We start from the raw sequence: 20,319 nt of genomic DNA, 5'->3' as shown, positions 1-20,319 counted from the left end.
ATGTGTTGTGCAGCTGTGGACTTGGCTTCCACATCTGAGCACAGCAGCAACAGCAGCAGCTGAATAATAGTACTATTCAGAATTGCCCTTGTTTCTTCCGCAGTAGCGGTTTGAGTGCCTTCTGATCTTTGAAGTCTTGCCTTCTAGCTTCTTGTCTTCTTGTTTCATTTTGGATTTCCTCATCATAGGGTTTTAAAGGTAAATGACCCTTCTGGGTCTACTCTAGCCAGGGCTAATGTTGGATTTAGCCCAGTGCTTTTACTGCTTTACGAAAGCACATATGTATTTAGTCAGTTAACTAGAGTGCGAGGTCAGATAAGCTTGCCTGTTTTAGAGATCCACGGAACCAATCAAACATGAAATCTTAGAGAGATATCACATAGTGACTGCTTGATTGCTGGTGTTGATAACCTGGTAAACTGAAGTCTTTAACCTATGCAGAAGAACTCTAATCTGAAGGACCCATCCAAAAAAAGATAGTATTGCCTTATAAACAAGCCAGATAGCATAATATATACATTGTATGCATATGCATGTAATTTTCTTTAAAAATCATTTTTTAAAAAGCAGAGCAGCCCCATGAGGTTGAGATAAGTTCCCTGCTCACTATTATTCTGCTTAAAATGGTTCTACAGTTCCATTTCTGAGTTGCTACCTATTTTGTCTTTCAAACATCTCACTTTCTTCTTGGACAGGCTGTTTCTGTAACCTTGTTTTCGGTACACATGCATGTTCAAATAATGTCATGGCTTTTGTTGATTATTTCAGCCTTTATACCATTGGAGACAATTCCAACATAATATTCATTTCAAAGCTTTCTGTCTCCTTAATAAAGTTAGGTTTGGTGTTGGTGGGATGCAAGAATTCATGGGACTGCCATCAGATGCTTGTACTTATTCCTATCTGCCCGGGGGTTTCCTCGGGGCCTTCTCCTTGGAGCTTTGCAGAGATCCCATTATTTATCCATTTAGTGGGTATTCACCCCCCATATGGGTGATGCCATTGGGTGAGAAAGTACAAAGACATGATCTATGTCTTATGAGTCTGTTCTTTCAGAACCTGTGCCAGGCATTTGTGCATGTGTGTGGATCCATGCCAAAGAACATAGCATTGATGGGATTTGATCTGCTGTGGTCATTCAGGTTTATAGTTCTCTTTCTCTAAATCCGTTTTTAAAAAGTAGAAACTCCACACTAGGGTTGCCAGATCTCAGGGTCTGGCATCTCCTTCATGGATCATTTTCAAGAGGGAGATGATGGTACAGATTATCCTGTTTTGGTGGGCTTAGCTCTGGGCAAGAGGAAAGAGCTGTTTACAAATCTCCAGCTCAGCTGCTCTGAAACCATCTTCTGAAAAGAAGCAAGTAAACTAGACTAAATGTTCTTTATCCCATCTCTTAAGTAAGTGAGAAGGAATAAACACATTGTTTCATCTTGATCTGGCAACTGGCCCTGTCTGTCTTAATTTCTAAACAGGAAAATATTTTATTTGTGTGTCTCTCTGTGTGTGTTTGAATGACAAGCTGCAAGCAAATTGAGAGTATGTGTGAGAACCCTTGCAAAAAAAAAAAAAGATCCTTCTGTGTGTGCAGAGTTTTGGAATCAAGACTGAGATCACAGAGTAAAGTGCCTTTATTCTGTTTGTTAACTAGTAACGGTAAAGGTTTTCCCTTGACAAGATTGTCTAGAGCAGGGGTAGGCAACCTGTGGCCCGTGGGCCGGATGCGGCCCAGCGAGGCCTTGGGACCGGCCCCAGCCTGGTCCTGCCACCGATTGCCGCCGGGGCCTTTGGCCTCTCGCACGCAGGGGCAAGGGGGGGCAATTGTCTATAGACGCCTCAGAAACATGCATTTATATTAACATTTTTTAAAAAATCAGCAAATTTTTTTGCTTGTCCTCCACTTTTTTTAAAAAAGTGTCCACCATTTGAAAATGTTGTCCTACATTTGTCCCGGTTTATTTATTTATTTAATTTTTTAAAAAATTATTTAATTATTTATTTTTTGGCTTCGGCCCCCCAATTGTCTGAGGGACAGCAACCTGGCCCCCGGCTCAAAACGATTGCCTACCCCTGGTCTAGAGGTTCTCATATCCCCCAGTTATCCTGATTTGGCAGGGACAACCCTAATTAATAATCTGTCCCATTTTTTCAGCTGCTTTAAAAATATCTGAGAAGGGTGCTCTGCCACCGCTGCTGGTTGCTACATCCGGGAACCGCATCGGCCAAACCGCGCGGCTCCTGGGTGCAGCAAGAAAGAAGCACAGAAATGGTGCTTCTTTCTGGGCCCCAGAAGTGGTGCAACATCCAGACACTATGCATCCGCGACGTCAAAATGGCGCCCCCCATGTGGACGGACGCCACCATTTTGTACAGACTCGGTCTGTATTAGGTTTGAGGGGTGTCCGGAAGGGACGCCCCTTCTCAACCCTAACATGCCCCTTTCTAACCCTAGCACGCCCCTTCGGCGCGTCTGTAACGCACCTCAGTTTCTTTTGCTTCCTCCCATCCCCCCCTTTGTTCTCGCTTATTTCAGTTATTGCAAATGGTGTTCAGAGTAATTCAGCAGGCGGAGAGGAAGGGAAGCAGAAGAATCTTTCCCTTTCCAGAAGGCCTGTGCAAAAGCGAACTGTGCTGTAGCCTCTTGTAGCTTGTGCGTTCTTCCTCATTGATAACACATGCCATCTGAACAATGTTGCTTAGTCACACATATTCTTGTTTTCACCTGTGAAACGTGGGAGGACATGGTTTCAACATTTAACTACATTATTTCTCATTCACTTACTTATTGAAAACTGTTAATTTAAACCATGGAGCGGAAAGAGCATAATTGCTTCCGCTGTTTTCTCAGTACCATCCTTTGTTTTTAGCAAATACTACTAAGCACTGCTATCTGATTGTGTACCACCTGATAGATTTAAGACACCAGACAAGAAATGTTTCAATTATGAATTTGCTTTCTTAAGAGTTTAGCATTTAGCATTTACATTTCTATACCACTTCATAGTGCACTAAGTAGTCTCTAAGCAGGTTTACAACGTGTAAGCTAATTGCCCCCAACAATCTGGGTATTCATTTTAGCAATCTATGGAAGGATGCCAGGCTGAGTCAACCCTGGAGCCCTGGGATCGAACTCACAGCCTTGTGGCTGCAATACTGGCTGCAGTACTAACATTTAACCACTGCGCCATCAAGGCTCCAGCAGTATTTGCTTCCTGAGGTATTGTCCAAAGGGAATTTTGAGCTGTTTCTTGAAGGCTTAGGGCCCATACAGATAGGCCAAAATAAAGCTGCTTCGTGTCACTTTGGAGGTATGCTGTTTAAATGATGCATGCACCCTAAGAATCCGGAAGCTGCACCAAAGCTGCACTCCAGTGCTTAGGAATGGAGTGTGGCTTTGGCGCAACCTCCGGACTCTTAGGACCCATGCATCATTTAAATAGCATACCTTCAAAGAGACCTGAAGCAGCTTTATTTTGGCAGTCTGTAACAGGCCTTAGATTTTTTTTCTCTTCTAAAATGTTCATCCTGTTTAAAATCCTCAAGTGTTAATACTCCAGCAAATAAAAACAGGACAAAAAAAGTGATAAAACTGAATTACATGCTTTGGCTGTTTATATATAAAAGCAGTTTTCTAACTTGAACAAATACATGTCTACCATGACCACCACCCCCAGACCAAATTTTCAATGTTGCTAGTCAGTTCAGAAGAGGAGGGAAAATCACTTTACTTTCTCTTACCATTAAACATGGCTGGAGTTGAATTGAATTATGTTTATTCCACTTGTTAAAAGAAAAGTTGGAGCCTGCACCAGCTGGTGATCACATGTTTTTGGGGAACACATTGGTCTTATAATGAAATTTTGGAATGCAAATAGCAGGCACATGGCTCGCTTCTTGGTGGGCGTGAAAATTTATTCAGGGAAAGTTGGACTCTTCATCCCTGTCTGGTTGCTCTAATGCTTGGAATAATTTGGGATGAGGTAAGGGTGCTCAATGATTGTAGCTTCACCTTGCGACCCCTGCTTAATTGCTGTTCAGTTGTGGCTTATTTATAGTGACTGCGCTAGATTTCTCATGCGATTGGCTAACATTTACGCAGCCAAAATAATCTCTCTCAGTCTCTCTCTCTCTCTCACACACACACACACATCACTTTTTCATTTATTTTATTGCATAAAAGTCATATAATGAAAGAAAAACAAAGGTAAAGCTAAAGAACAAAAGGCACACACACACAATAAGAATAGAAGGGCAATAGTGCAGAGGGAAAAACTATAGATAAACTTCACATAAAGGCATCCAAATGTCTCAAAAGATACGCACGTGAAGTTGTTGCCTTCACGCCACATGTTCAGGCACTGAATGTTCAATGTCCTCAATCTGTTAAATAAAATGAAGTGGACATTTATCTTTTGAGTGCTGAGTTATAAGACTCTTATCCACTATAAGGGGTAGAAAAAATCAATTTCTATTGACTGGTAGTTAACTTCCCAGGAGGAGGGCTGATAGTTTAAAGGCATATGAACATCTGCAGAATTCCAAGACAGGTTGAGTAAAATTAAAATGAGTGATGACCTCCTCTCAGAAAGAAGCTGTGACTGAACATAGCCAACTTATAGAAAAGATGCATCCGGTGAATCAGAAAGCCAGCAAGTAGAGAGCACCCTGCCTATATTTGAGACTCAAGCAGAGTTTGAAAAAAGAGACTTCTGGGCTACAATTTCTAGAATTCCAGATTGGGGGATTCTGGAAACTGTAACATTCAAAAGTAACAGCTCTAATGTTAAAAAGCATGATCCAGTAAGTGAGCCACTGTGATAATCTCAGAAAACTGGTTTTCAAAAGCCCTGGTCTGGCATGTAAATGTTAATAAGCTTGCATCTGTAGGATGGAGCACATCTGGGAACCCCACTGTGCGGGTGATCTCCTGCAGCTGTTGGGATTGGCTATGGTCAAAATTTGATCACTCAATCTTGCTTCTTTTTAATTACTGCTTTTATTCCACCAATTACGAGGTTGATTCAGAATTAAGTTGTGCGGTATTTAAATAAAGATAAGAGAGAATTGAATTTAGTGTGTCTAATGAGCATAATAATATACACACTGGACCCATCTGATAGTCTTGTGCTAGAATATATTAATTCGGTCTAGTTTTTCCCCTGAATACCCACCCCCAGCTGTTGGATTGAAGCCAAACAATGAAATATTGCATGTTACAGTGGTTAAAATGAGATTCTCTTAACCATTTAAATTAGAAACGGATCTTTGGAAAGCCACTTTGCCATGGGGGAGGAGGGGGAGGACAAGAAGCCCCTACATCTGTTTCAGATGCAAGTTCAGTCTCCATAGAAATACAGCAGCCTTACAGTAGCTTTCTTATGCAGGCTGGTCCAGGCCTCACAGGAAAACAATTTGGCAGCGTGCGGTCAGATTAACAAGTAGGGAGTGAGTTGGTGTGGAGCAGTTTTAGTCTACACCGGCCAAATAAGTTGGTCTAACCCTGCCCTCGTAGCAACCTGTTTTCACCCTGCCCTCATGGAAACCTGCCTTCACAACCTCAAATCCCTGATTTGAGTGCGGATGCCAGTTCCACATTAAGTCAACTTTTAACCCCCCAAAAAGGAGATAGGGTGCATTTCTCGGGGTGGGGGGCAAGGAGTTAGGCAATGGGCTTGATGCAGGGCTGGAGGTCTGCTTGGCAACCCGTCCCCACTGCAAATCAGAGGAGTCTTCAACAAGTTTTCAAAAGCTTTAGAAAGATCCTTCTGCCCTCAAGCCTGTTGCCTAATGCACTTGCTGTTCCTTTCTGAGAAATGTACCCCACACTTTGGGAGCGGGTCTTGCCTTCTGCTCAAAGTGAATGGCATCAGCAAGTCAGTCACTAAAATATACAAGGCTCAAATCAAGTGACATCAGTGTGTCATTTTTGTAAGTGAAGTCATTGAAGCTACTTGAGCCTCTCCGAGTCAATTGATGCAAGTCGACATCTCTGTTAGATACTCTTTGAAATGTGGTAATAAAGGAAACCAATTCCTTATTTTTTAAAATAGCAACTTTCAAAAAAAAATCTGCTCTTGAACTGCCATATAGACAGGAAATAAAAATGGCCAGAATCTTGAAAAGGATGATCTGGGTGGAAAGGGAAATGTCCAAATGTTGGTCCTCCCTCTGCCACTTTGAACAGCAGTAAAGAAAGGGCTCTTGCACGGCAGAAGAATTGGGTTTGTGGTGATACTGGCAAGCTGTAGACCAGTGCCTGCTTTCCAACTTGTTCCCACTCAAAAATTGGCCTCAGATACTTAGCAGGCCACTCACTGTACAGTGAGGATGATCCAACATTTTCTGTTTTTCACTGCCACTGTAAATAGAGGACACAGAACCTGTTCATCTCAATTCGATGAGACACTGACAATCTTATTCTTGGTGGACTGATGTAGTTCTCATTTAATGCCCAGACTTAACAGAGGAATGTGTGAGGGAACGTGTTACACATTTGGATGTCATAGCAAGTGGGAATTGAAGCTTGGCAAGGACAGGCTAATTTACTAGTCCATGGTGGCTAATTGCTTCCATTTGCAGAAGTAGCAGCTAAACTTTTTGTCTGTGGTTTGTTCGTCATTTCAATCCAGGAGGATCCCGTTCTTTGGCTTGTCTAGTCTCTGACAAGTCAGAAAACTAAACCATGGTTATTTATGTGGCTTGTTGTCAGAGAGCCAGCTCCTGCTCTGTTGGTAAGTCATGACAAGCAAACCACAACCAGTGTTCCCTGATCTGTTTAGCCACTCCTGTTGAAAGCAGTAGGACAATATGCACCAGCATGCTGCAAGTACACAGTATGCTAGGATTGTACACAGTACATAGGAAATAGAAACCTGGCTTGTACACAGTAAAAAGAATGCTTAGCATGCTATCTGTCCATATGTTACAACTGAAACTACAAGGTATAGGGCATACTTTAAAAACTAATTAATTACACTTATATTTTCCTCTCCCCCTGCATACTTACCGGCTGTTTTTAAAAACAACTTTTTACTTTGCTGTTTCTCAAAAGTGACTGAACTTATTCCCTTTCATTACTGTAAAAACATCAGAATGCTACAACTCTGTGATACAAACACTTTCTTCTCGTCATCTCATGATTCAGAAGATAGCATGAGGCAGAAGCATAAGCCAGAATTTAGTGAGACCATATTCCTGTAACAATGAAAGTTCCCTTAAAGTCACCATTACACTGCAAAGGAAGAAAATTACTCCTTGTTAAATTTGTGTTGTAGTGGATATGCCATAATTGTTAGAATATGAAAATACTTAGGAACAACTAGTGGTTGGGAACTAGATACTTCTAATTCGTGTCAAGATGTTCTGAGAACAAGCTGGTTGTTGATCTTTGAAAACAAATTAATTTAGCTCTGTGATCTTACTTCTTTTACAGTGGTTTGAAAATAGAGACACTGGTGTGTTTTGTTTTGTTTTTTAAAGACCTCCTATGCCTCTAAGGGTGATTAGTAGCAGCTGCAGGAATGCTCCCAATATGTCACTTGGAAAATGTCAAGGAGCAACAGGTCAGTGGACACCAGTTTTGTGAATCCCACACGTCAGCCCTGCACCTGACCCTCGCCACTCAATCCTTCCTTTAAAAGCACAGAAATGCCTTTGGCGTGGCTGCAGGAAATAAAACAACTTGTGCTTGCTTTTTTTTTCTAGCAGTCACACTGATTGTCTCCAGGGTGCCTCATTTTCTAAGATTCATTTTGTCCATGAAATGATGGAAAGGAAATGATGGATGAGAACAATCAAAATCTGGGCTGTAACTTCACAGGCCACGTTTCTTCTTCAATGCCTGTTGTTCTTAGTAACATCAATGCATCATTTCTATTTCATGTGGTGTGAACCACTGTTAAATATCAATGAGGTATGTATAGCCCAATCTTCTTGTTATTTATTCAGAGGTAGAATTTATTTCTGAAAAAGAGCCAGTAATTTGTAGTGTAGTGGTGACCCTGGGCCAAGAGTATCCCAAGAAAATCCAAGAGTAGGATAGCCATGAGTTAGAGTTGACGTGAACATATAGAATAACAACAACAACGTTCAACTGAATGCATTAGGAATGACTCCCTATAGCTAGAGTTGCCACTATTAGCATGCACTCAAACACACCACTGAAAACAGTGGCTGTCAAGCTTTGCTTACATTTGGCTGGATCTTTCTAGGCTAAGATTTACATGTTCTTACCTCCTTCCTTGGACATAGCCTTAATACTGCTACCTAACTAAGGGCCCGAACAGACAGGCCAAAATAAAGCTGCTTTGGGTCTCACTGGAGGTATGCTGTTTAAATGACTCACACATCTTAAGAGGCCAGATGCTGCGCCAAAGCTGTGCTCCAGTCCTTAGGATTGGAGCATGGCTTTGCCATGGCTTCTGGCCTTTTAGGATGCATGCATCATTTAAACAGCATGCTTCCAAAGGGGCCTGAAGCAGCTTTATTGTACAGCTGTCTGTTCAGGCCCAAAGTTATCCAAACGTAAGACTGCTTAGATGGGAGATCAGCTGGGTTTCATGGTGGAAGAAAAAAGGGATATAAATTTACTGAATGCATATATAATACATGCATCGATGCATTAAAAATAAATACATTTTTCACACATATGCATCTGCTTTGTTCAGCAAAGGTTTATTGATGAGGTACAATAAAAGACATTTGCTCTAATGGCTTCCTCATTCAATAGTTAGAAGATCTTGGTTAATCAGGATTTTTTCTTGGGGAAATTTATTAGGGCGAGCCTGTGGAAAATATATATACCTAGTTAGATTTTCATTCTTTTTTGATTTGGAATATCCAGTGACTAGGGCTGCCAAGATTCCATATGGCAACCAATCAATCCTGCCTGTGTAATTGTCAGGATGCAGAGGACATTTTGTAGCTTTTGATCTGCTGTCACTCCATAAGAGTTCAATGGAGAGAACCTTTGGTTTAGAAGGAGGTGCAGTGTAGGGTATTTATTTTAATATAAGAAAGCTTTAGTGTTATTGGCATACGTGGCAAACTGCTATAAGTTAAAAAAAATTGACAGAATGACAATGCAGATTGAAATAAATCAATAAACCCATTAAGGGAGTAATCCTTTGCTCTCATGGGAAGAGTGGTTGAATTCTGAGTACTTCTGACCTTTCTCTGTGTGGATGTAGATTGAGATATGCAGGCAGAAGCTTCCCAGGTAGGGTGATAGAAAACTATAGGGTTGTTGCTGACCTACCCATGTTATGTTGGCATGGGAGTTAGAATAGTATGTGCTAGGGAAATAATGAGGAAACCATGGATCTTCAGGTTCATAATTCCTCTTGTTCCTCCACACTATACTACTAATACTAATACAAAAAAGCAATAGAGAAACCAATGAAGTGCACACACACACACACTGCTGTGAGTCAGTGGAGCAACTCTGGAGATGGTTGATGAAGAACTACCCAGAAGAAATATCTTTGGTGGCTAAAAGTACTCTTTAAATGAAATACAATAACAGTGCAGAGAATAACAGATCAACAAATGAATTCAAATGAAATGATGTTACAGTATCAGCAAAGAGAGCACAACAAAGGAAAAACTTAAACATGCACATCAGTGTTTCATTATAATGAGGGTCTCATATATTTCCAATAATTTCTTCAGGGCCAATGAGTTGTTTTTGTTTGCTTGCTTGTTACTCAATGCATACTTTGTATCTTTGGCACTACAGTGTTCCCTGATTGGCTTGGAACTGCATCAGAACACAAACATGTGAAAACAAACACACATCTTCAGCAGTTAAATACAACAGCAGCAAACCCAGCAATACAAATTTGAAGTATAGCTAACTCCCTAACCATTTTAGGGAAAGTAAAGAATATATAAAATGTTTTAAAAGTGGCAGCGAAATGAGATGAAAGTAACCACCAGCCAAGCCTTTTTCAGGAAGGCCTTCCAAAGCTAGAATACGGTTGTTTCTAGTATTACAGATTCAAGCCAGGAAAGTGTTATCATTTTAACAATGCAGAAGTCATTGATATAATAGAGGTGTTAATTAGAAGTTAGAGAAAGTTGCAGAGGCTAAGTGTAAGTAAGTGAGTAAATTAGAAGAAGAGAAACAACTAAGGGGCTGTACAGACAGCCCAAAATGAGCGGCTCTGTGCCACCCCTGGATGCGCAGGGTTGGGGATACAGCAACCAAATGCCATGCCCCCAACCTGCCGGGAAAAGAAGCCCCAAAAAGGAAATGCTTTTGCCAGCTCTACAGGAGTGCCACGAGGGTCCCCATGTGTGGCGCCATTTGTGCACCACACACGAGCAATGTCATCATGGTGTGTGTTGTCTGTATTAGTGCGTGCCATGATGGCACCAGGGTGGCGATAGTAGGGCTGGGTGTGTGTGGACGCCCAGCCCTATCCAACCTTAATTTCATCCTCAGGCCGGTGCAAAACACCGGTCTGTACTGGGTATAGGTTTATAGGCGATTAAGGGAAATTAGGGAAGGAAAGTCTGAGGAAATAGAAAGATAAAGGAGGGAAGGAGGGAAGTGTAATATCCTTACACTTCACTTTTTAAAAAGCTAAAACAAGGTACACAGGAGTCCTGAACCTTGGTTTAACCCACTTGCAGGTAGATTTTTGAAAAGTTGCATCAAGCATTTTAATCTGGGAGATTTTCTGACCCCAGTAAGAATTTCAGTGTATTACAAAGTATAAAGGTGATGCTTGTCTACAGAAGTCTTCATGGATGCATAATCTGTTCTACCATACCTAAATATCCTGAACTACAAAATTCAGTTTCATGTGAGTGGGAACATTAGTTCTGAGTAGCTGGTTTAATCTCTTTATTTTTCTTTCTTTTTCTTTTTTTTTTGAGAGTGAGAAGCTATAACCAACACAATTTGTGTGACTTGACTGTTTATGTCTATTCTTTATTTTCTAGAGTACATGGCAAGTCTCTGAAACTCTTGTATGCCGTTTACTAGTCTTCAGGGGACAGTGTCATGAAGTGCCTATTTAGGGTGCATCTACACTGGCTGCTTAATCCAGGGCCAGTCTGAAGCATTATGTCCTGGGCTGGCCCTGGAGTGACCACAATCGCGACCACATATACCGGGCCAAATCTGGTGCAATGCCATATTGTTGACACTGAATCAGCTCCACTAGTCTGCCCCACTTGGGGCCACTGCCACATCCTTACAGGCACAGGTTCTCTGTGAGAGTCTGCCTGGCACACCATCACTTCTGCTGAGGTCAGAATGGAGTGATTAACAAGGAGGGGGTCATAATGGGGATGATGTAGCTCTTAGCGCATGGACAGCTGGATTGGCAGAATTTGACTCTATCCAGCTGTCCACATGGACAAAAGAACCTAAGGCATATTGAGGTTTCCTCCAGTTTGCTTACTTTGGAGCATAGTCAGATTAGGGGGTGAAAATCATGGATTCTTCCCAAAATTAGCTGCACATTGTGAAGACTGCCAGCACTGGCTTCATAGTAGATGTGGCATTTTTCACTGGTGTTGACAAACTCTTAGTCTAGTTATGTGTGAATTCTGCAACAAACTGTGACCCCAGTAGTGTAAAATGTCCTGTATGCATGGATGAAGGTTCAAAGATTATTGTACTTTGTAGAGCATAATGTTTATGTTTTAACAATGGAACAAAAGGGGAGGGACAAGGGTTTAAGGGCTCCAGGGTCTGCAAAAATCGGTTGGTGTCAACATGCAGCCCTTAAGACTGTCCCACCCCACAATGCAGCATTTAACTGTCTTCACACTGATGCTTCAAGGAAATAGGTCTACGAGCTGAATCCACTCACTTGTGAACATGCCTACTACGTGAATGACTGGTTTCACTGTGCAAAGAACACATGAGACCATCACATAAACAAGATAAATAATCAATATATATGATATTTATAACAGTTGTGCACAAAAGAGAAATGGAAGCATATTCAGAGTTAAGTAGAATTATCCAGTATAAAAAAAAAATCAGATGCAGTGTAGCCAAAGGTAAAATACATATATGGCAAGAACATACAAAAATCTATCTAAATACATGTGGAAATATATCAAAACATATGGTGTCAAAAACACGAACACAAATTAAATAGAGTATATAACAATATATGTGTACAAAATCAAGACCAGAACTTATATAGGTAAACAAACTCCAGCTGTGAGCCTAAGTAGTTGTTGTAAACTGAAGGACTTCTTTCCAGCTTGCTACTCTGCCAGGAGGCAAGGTAGTGGGTGGGAAGGACCTTTTTCAAAGGGTTTGAGACTTCCAAACACACTCGTCCCCCGGGTTACGAAATTAATTCGTTCCGGCGCCATTTTCGTAACCCGGAAGTTTTTCGTTAGCCGAATTCCCATAGGCGCTAATGGGGAAAAGCCGCGGCTCCGCCGCGGCTCCATTTTAAAAAGCGCCGGCTTTTTTTCGCAACCCGGGTAAACCTTCGTAACCCGGAAATAATTAATTAAAAGAATTTTTTTCGTAACCCGGAAATTTCGTATCGCGGCGCGTTCGTATCCCGGGGTAAGAGTGCATTAAGCTGCGATGTTGGAAGAAACCCAAAGGAAGCCATTGTGTGGCAAGACATGTTGGGAAACCTCAGCCTGATGTTCTTGGACAAATAACATTCTGCTAGACCAAAGCCTTAATTCCCTTTGTTAACCACTCACCTCAGTAGCAGCACCACTGGGCAGCATAGGTAACAGCAGTACTACAGCACATTATGGGATTAAAGAAAAAGTTAAATCAGAACATTACAGCATTTATTAGCAAATTCCTTTAGCATTGCTAATAAATAAACGTTTGGTTCTTTCATTCACAGTATAAACAACTGTCAACTGTAATGCTAAAGACTCTCAGCAGCCACATGGGTAGGTCCTACTTGATAAAAGAACTTTAAAGAGACCGGGATCCAGGCACAATGCCCAGCTGTTGGTAGATGTTGAGGGTTGGATCTGAGTCTGTGATAAGTTCAAAGGCTTTGCTGAAAAGATATATACTAAGCTGTTCACAGTCTTGAACTGCAGTCAGTTTTTTCTTCTTCTCCATCTCCCCATTCCTATCCCTGGCTCTGTGAATAACTGCATTCAACACTGACGTTTTTTACAAAGCTACAGATACTACGACAAAGGTCTTTACACAGCCCTTTCAAGATAACAAAATGGTCTCTGCCTTAACATTTTACCACATTGTAGTAGAAATTGTCAAGAGTTTCACAGAGAAGTCTCTTAACTACTGATGGTTCTGTGTGGTATCACATTTCTTTAGAATCAGTTTTGCTGTTCCCTTAAGCGTCCCCCTTGTCAGTGTTGTGTGCATCCTTGATGTTTTTGTTTCTTCGTAGCTTTGCTTCTGTTTTGTCTCCAATAGTAGGGGCTTTACTTCTTTATGCTTCCAAAACATTTTACTGGATTTAGCCAAAGGCCATTGCAAATCTCCTTCATAGTAACATACATATGTGGTGTGTACATTTGTGTGGATGTATTTTAAAGAACAAACTGCATACATCACATGTAAAGTGTGTCATTGGCATCTGCTGAGATTGGGTTCCAAGACTACCCCAGATACCAAAATCTGTGGATGTTTAACTCCCATTGAATACAATGGTGTTATAAAATGGTGTCCCTTATATCAAATGGCAAAATGAAGGTTTTGGAATTTATATATATTATTAATATTTTCAAGGTGTGGATGGTTGAAATGATGGGTAAAGAATCCAGGCATATAGAAGACCAACTGTATGACTCCTTAGATATCACTAAAGAAAATTTGTGCGTTTTGAGGGCAAAAAATGTTGTCCCATCCTTTGTGAGCCTTGGGCATGAAAAAATTGATATTTCTGTACAGAAAATGTAGATCTGACAAATTTCTCTTCCCTTACAAGATTTACCAAACGTCTTATTACGTCTTTAAATAATCTGAAACCCAGGTTCATGGAGCTATGGAAAGGTTGCTCTCTCTAAGGAGCCTCCTGAGTACCTTTAAGGATTCCCAAGGGAGTCTACTCTCCAACACATTGCAAGAAGCACTAGACTAGGAACTTTTATAGTGGCCTTCCCAATCCTTTTCGCTTCCAGATGTGCTGGACTACAGCTGCACTCTTCTCCAGTCAGTATGGCATTCTGTTTTACAGAGTTAGATGGACCTACTGATCAGTAAATACAGCTTACACAGACAGAGACACAGTTAGACATCTACTTGCTACTTAAGTGTAATACAAATTTTGCCTTCATCTGTATCTAGGTTTGCCATGTGAATTCAAATTCCGCTCTGTGCAGTTCCTACTGGTACCACATAGAAAACGTTGAACAGAGCTGTTTTTAATCTAAGACCCACTTTCTGTGCAAACTATGGTATGCCTGTTGTTGTTGTTAACTGCCTTTGAGTCAGCCTTGACTCATGGTGACCCTGTAAATGAGACGCCTCCAAGCCCCCCCACCCCCCCTTTAACTGCTCTGCTTAGATCTTGCACACTGGATTGAGTCTTCTTCTATTTCTACTGCCCTCCATCTTTACTAGCATTATTATCTTTTTAAGGAGATTGGTGCACCACTTTTTATTTCTACACTAGGTGCAGGATGTAAATGTACAGGAATGAATTCTATTGCATAGCCCCATCCCTGGGCAGTACTCATCCCCATACCCGACCCAGGCTTCTCCCAGACCTTTTAAAGAATAGGAAAATCCCATTCTTCAAAAGATCCAGGAGAAGCCTGGGTCAGGTATGGGATGAGTACTGCCTGGGGATGGAGCTGTGTGATACAATCTGTCCTGGTGAGTTTACATCCTGCACCTAGCATTGGATTTGGAGTGAAAGCTGATGCACTAATCTCCCTAGTAAATCATCTCTTCCCATGATGTGGCCCAAGTATGATAGCCTCAATTTTGAGTTCCAGGGAGAGTTCAAGCTTTTTCAGTTTTTCTTTGAATTCTGCTGGGATGTTCTTCTGATTGTATTTTAACATGATGATTGATGTTATGTTCTTCTTCAGCTTTAATGTAATTTTTATTTGACAGGTTTGTGGTCTATGCTGCAGTCTGCACCTGGTCTAATTTTTGCTGTGAGTGTAGAGCTTCCCTGACCTTAGTTTCTGATTATGTAATCCATCTGATTTTTCTATTGTCCATCTGCTGATATCTATGTATACAACGGTCCAAACTCCACTGCAGAAATAATCCAGTTTGAGACCACTTTAACTGCCCTGTTGCAGTGCTAGGGAATCCTGAGAATTGGAGTTTATTGTGGCACCAGAGCTCTCTGACAGAGAAGGCTAAATGTCTCACAAAACTACACTGCTCAGAATTCCCTCACATTGAGCCAGGGCAGTTAAAGCGGTCCCAAACTGGATTATTTCTGGAGTGTGTTTTGGACCAATAACCTCTCTGGCTGTGTGATGAAGAAAGTATTTGCTATGGATAGATTATTGACTTCACATAACTCTTATCAGTCATTCTCCTGCTTCATGTCTTGATCCTAGTCCTGTTCAAACTGGTATTTGGCACACAATATGAATTTGTCTGGTTTCATTCATTAAAAATGAAGAACGTTTCTAGTTCTCATGGATGTGGAGGTATGTCTGAAAAGGTTATATCAATGATTCTTCCCTCCCACCCACCCCCAAATAGTTTTCAATAATTTTTCTTTATATACAGATGTTAATAAGGAATATTATACTTTTTAATGTCTTCGATGGTTCTGAATTTATTTTTGACGTATACAGAAAATAACATTTTAGCAGGTCTTTCTTAGGACATTTTGCTGCCTATGGCAAAGGACAAGATGGTGTGCTGTCCGTTTCTTGTATCAAATATGACTGTGCTGGCAGTTGACTTTCCTTGAAAACTGACAGTGAGATAAATTCCTTCTCTACATCCTGAGCACAGTAGGCACAGGCCAGGACACTTACCACACTCCTTTCTCAACTAATACCCCTCCTGTTGCCATCTCCCAGCATCAACTGCCTGAGGCAGTTGCCTTATTTTGCCTAACGGTAGAGGCATCCTGAGAGCCAGCATGGTGTAGTGGTTTGAATGTTGGACTACGACTCTGGAGACCAGGATTTGATTCCCAGTTTGGCCATGAGACCCACTGGGTGACCTTTGGCTAGTCACATGCTCTAAGCCTCAGTTAAGACAATGACAAACCTCCTCTGAATAAATCTTGCCAAGAAAATGTCATGATACGTTCCCCTTAGGGACTCCATAAGTCGGAAATGACTTGCAGGCACACAGCAACAATGAGTCATCCTGTATTTTAGAGCACTGGGAAGAACCTGTCCTTTACATTTAGCAATCAAAGCGCCTCTCTTATTTGTGCTGACAGACCTCTGCCTGTTCTCCCCTCCAATGCTTCCACCTGTACCTATCAACCTGCCCCACAAGGCTTATTGAAAAATATTTTCAACATTTTAAAATATGCAGACATGGGTTATAGGATACCGATCGAATGTAGGGATTCAGAATACAAAAGTCTGTATCAATCGTACTGGCTCTCCCAGTGTTACTTGTTCCAAGAATTTGTCATGTTCTAGTTGGGGATGGAGATTGTCTGGGAAAACATGAGTAGAAATAGAACAAGATGTCCGAATTTGGAATATTTTCCAATGCCTTCTTTACTTTTTCCTTTGTCTCCTAGAGTTCTCGAACTGCTCGATCTGAGGAAGACCGTGATACCCTCTGGGATGCCTGGGGTTCATGGAGTGAATGTTCCCGTTCCTGTGGAGGAGGTGCTTCTTACTCCCTGAGACGCTGCCTTAGCAGCAGGTAAGTAGTTAAATGCCTGTTCAGTCTGCAATGCAAGAATGCAGCCCTGCCAGCCCCATATCATAATATAAAGAGGCAGTGGGTGTCCTGAACTATGTTTACATTTTGATCTTAGGAGAGGAAAGATCCTGTTTTCTGCAGGCAACCGTCCAACAGGCCTGATGGCCTGACACAGTTCTCAGATGTGCTTGTAGTAAAATGTACCATGCAGCAAATGATTCCTAAGTCATTCTTACCACAGTCTAAACAGCATACTTGCAGCTAATGAAAAATAAAACCACTCATAGGCTCTGTCTCAGAGTAGTAATCCTTTCACTCCCATGTAAAGATAAAGCTCCAGGATTTGCACCCTAAATCATTTTATTGTGTATGAGTTATAAAATCAGACCACATTTGTGTCTGTCAGATTCTCTATCTGTCTACCTAACCATACAAGTGCAAGCAGAGATGTGCATACACACAAAAATGCATGAAGACACACACATATACACACAAATGCGTGGTAATGATCCCCAAAATATCCTCAAATTTTCACATCCTTGAGAAGCAAGGATGCTTTATTTGGGTCAAGAACCCCAATCCAAAAACTTGTCAACTACCATGAGATTTTTTTTGCCCCAGAGCAAATAGACCAACCATTTCTTTATCAGCCAAAGCAATAGTGTGTTAAGTGGGAAGTGAGGAATCACATTTTCACAAACACATCCTGAAATGTGAAAAATCAAACAAATGCAAATAAAAGAAAATAAAATAAAAATCATAATCTTGTCCATTGGAGAGAAATCTTTTGGAATTTTGTTAAATGAAGATGTGGACCCCCAGGGTGTGCTGTGTGCTTTGTGTGTGTGTGCGCGCACACACACACACACACACACAGCACCACTACATCTACAATAACATACTGAACTTCTACTTTTACAGATTTTCTTTAGGTTAAAGTGGAGATACAGGAACAAATAGACCAGTTGCTAATCACATCACTTGAAGTTTCTTTTAGAATAAACTATTAGCTGCTATAAGGAGAGTTAATTCCTTCCTCGCTGTAATCTTCCCCCTTTTGCATAATCTTTTGGTGGTGCTTTTTTTTATTGGTGGTGCTGAATAGAAAATTTCCATTTTGGGTTTATGGTATCTTAGAGGGATTTTTATTATTATTTTTCATCAGGGCCACAATGTGGGAGTAAAGAATTAAACCACTCCATCTGTCTTATGATCTTAAGGAAAATACACACAGACCCTGCGCACACTAGCTTTTTGTTTTGTTTTGTTTTGTTTTGTTTTGTTTTCTGGAAAATACAACAACAATTTTAAAACTGAGCTTCATACATTTAACATCATGCCTAGTTTGGCCATCAAACCTACCATGTGTGTGTTATCAGTAGCAGACTAAGTTATATTTGCACCTACCTCTCTTGCTGTCATGCATTTTACTTATTTTAAAATTCATAACCCACTTAAACAGATCCCGTTGGACTTTCAAAGCCACTTATGACAAATATCATTCATATAATCCAAACCATTTAAAAATAACTTCAAAGCCCATCTAAACATTTTCCTACATGCATAAACCTTAAATCAACAGCCCAAGCAAGCAGTACTAAATCAAAACCAGTTTTCCTGCCCCTCTAAAATTCAAAAGTCCTTAAGCAGGAAGATTTCCATAAGGCTTCTGAATATCAAATAGAAGTTGAATAGATGAGTTTCCTTCAAGATGGAATTGCAGGAACAAAGAGTCTTAACAGAAATAGACCACAATCTGAAAGGCCCAGTGTCAATGCCTCAGAGTTTGGAATCCCAGCTCCCAGAATCTGTACTTGCCAGAAACTCCTGGCAGTACAGTGCTTTGGACAAGGAGGTAAACAGAGCAACAGCTTCCCTTCAGGCTGCAGATCTTAGGCTCAAGGAATATATACCTATTCTATTTTTCTTCCACTGTTTCTGTACCTATACTGCCTTGCTGTTTCCTATTTTCATTCCTAAAGATCAGCACAAGTCTAATGGGCAAATGCCAAAAAGCAAAGGAGCAACTGTTCCACTTTAACCAGCAATAAACATTTTCATGGACAGTCTACCCTTCCACTTGAAGCCATGTGCTTAGGTGTCTTCCTAGCATGTAGTTTACCTGCAAGTAGATATCCCAGACACTGAGTAAAATAGTAGACTTGAAGAAGACTGGGTGGCGGACCCATTAGAATGGTCCGCCCTCGAAGGCTGATGGAGCCCATTGGAGGGTTTACTGGTTGGGAATGCTGGTGATCCTGTTGATGCTCTGGTCAATACCTGGAACACCGATCTTAACAGGGCTATCGACACGATCGCTCCCAAGTGCCCTTGCCATCTCGCCCCAAATCGGAGGCCCTGGTTCACGCCAGAGCTGAGGAAGATGAAGCGGTTTGGACGATGGCTAGAGCGCAGGTGGCGGAAGACTCGACTCTTATCCGACAGAACTCGCCATAGGAACTTTCTTCATTCCTGTCGGGAGGCAATACGTGCAGCGAAGAGAGCCTTCTCCTCTGCACGTATTGCGTCTGCAGAGTCCCGTCCAGCAGAGCTGTTTAAGGTGGTGAGGGAAATGACGCAGGTGCCCCCTGCGCCAAATCCCTTACTTAACCCGACGACGACCTGCTGTGATGCGTTTAACAACTTCTTTGCAGACAAAATCTCTCAGATAAGAGCCGACCTAGATGCCACCGTTGAAACAGAGTCGACAGGTGAGGCGTCCAGTGACTCCACCGATGTAGTCATACTGGATCAGTTCCAATCTGTGAGTACTGATGACGTGGACAAGCTGCTTGGTAAGGTGAGGAAGACAACTTGCCCTCTCGACCCTTGCCCATCATGGCTGGCCGTCCGGGGGGGATGCATTGATGAGAGTCCTTACGGATATCATCGGTGCATCCTTCAGGGAAGGACATATTCCATCTTGTTTAAAGGAAGCGGCGGTTAGGCCACTCCTGAAAAAACCTTCCCTAGACCCCCTGGATATGAGGAATTATAGGCCGGTGTCATTGCTGCCATTTTTGAGCAAGGTGATCGAGAGGGCGGTTGCCCTTCAGCTCCAAGCTGTCTTGAATGAAACCAATTATCTAGACCCATTTCAAACCGGCTTTAGGACAGGCTTTGGGGTTGAGACTGCCATGGTTGCCTTGACCGACGATCTGCGTCTGAGCATTGACAGGGGGAGTGTGACCCTGTTGGTGCTCTTAGACCTCTCAGCGGCTTTCGATACTATAGATCACGGCATCCTCTTAGACCGCCTGAGGGGGTTAGGTATCGGGGGCACTGCTTTGCAGTGGTTCCGGTCCTTCCTCTCGGGCAGGTCTCAGAGGGTGCTACTCGGGGACTGTAGCTCCAGTAAGAGGTACCTCACTTGTGGGGTTCCTGAGGGGGCTATTTTGTCCCCGATGTTATTTAACATCTATATGAAGCCACTGGGTGAGATAATACGGAGTCATGGTGCTGGGTGTTATCAGTACGCTGATGACACCCAAATCTATTTCTCCGTATCTCGTTCGTTGGCCTCGAATTCTGATGGC

General features: G+C 41.8%; 1 protein-coding gene across 3 annotated transcripts in view; it reads left to right on the top strand.

Annotated features, from left to right (window-relative positions):
* ADAMTSL1 (ADAMTS like 1) overlaps positions 1-20,319 on the top strand; it is a 443,438-nt gene that overhangs the window by 144,708 nt on the left and 278,411 nt on the right. For all 3 annotated transcript variants that reach the window (XM_089489382.1, XM_089489388.1, XM_089489374.1), the window contains exon 2: positions 16,656-16,783. In XM_089489382.1, the coding sequence (XP_089345508.1) occupies positions 16,656-16,783 (128 nt within the window). The remainder of the gene's footprint in view (positions 1-16,655; positions 16,784-20,319) is intronic.

The sequence above is a fragment of the Sceloporus occidentalis genome, unplaced genomic scaffold (assembly GCF_023333645.1).
Source record: "Sceloporus occidentalis isolate IW3139 unplaced genomic scaffold, rSceOcc1.0.p SCAF_1, whole genome shotgun sequence".
In the NCBI taxonomy this organism is placed as follows: domain Eukaryota; kingdom Metazoa; phylum Chordata; class Lepidosauria; order Squamata; family Phrynosomatidae; genus Sceloporus; species Sceloporus occidentalis.
This window is presented reverse-complemented; position numbering and strand designations above follow the sequence as displayed.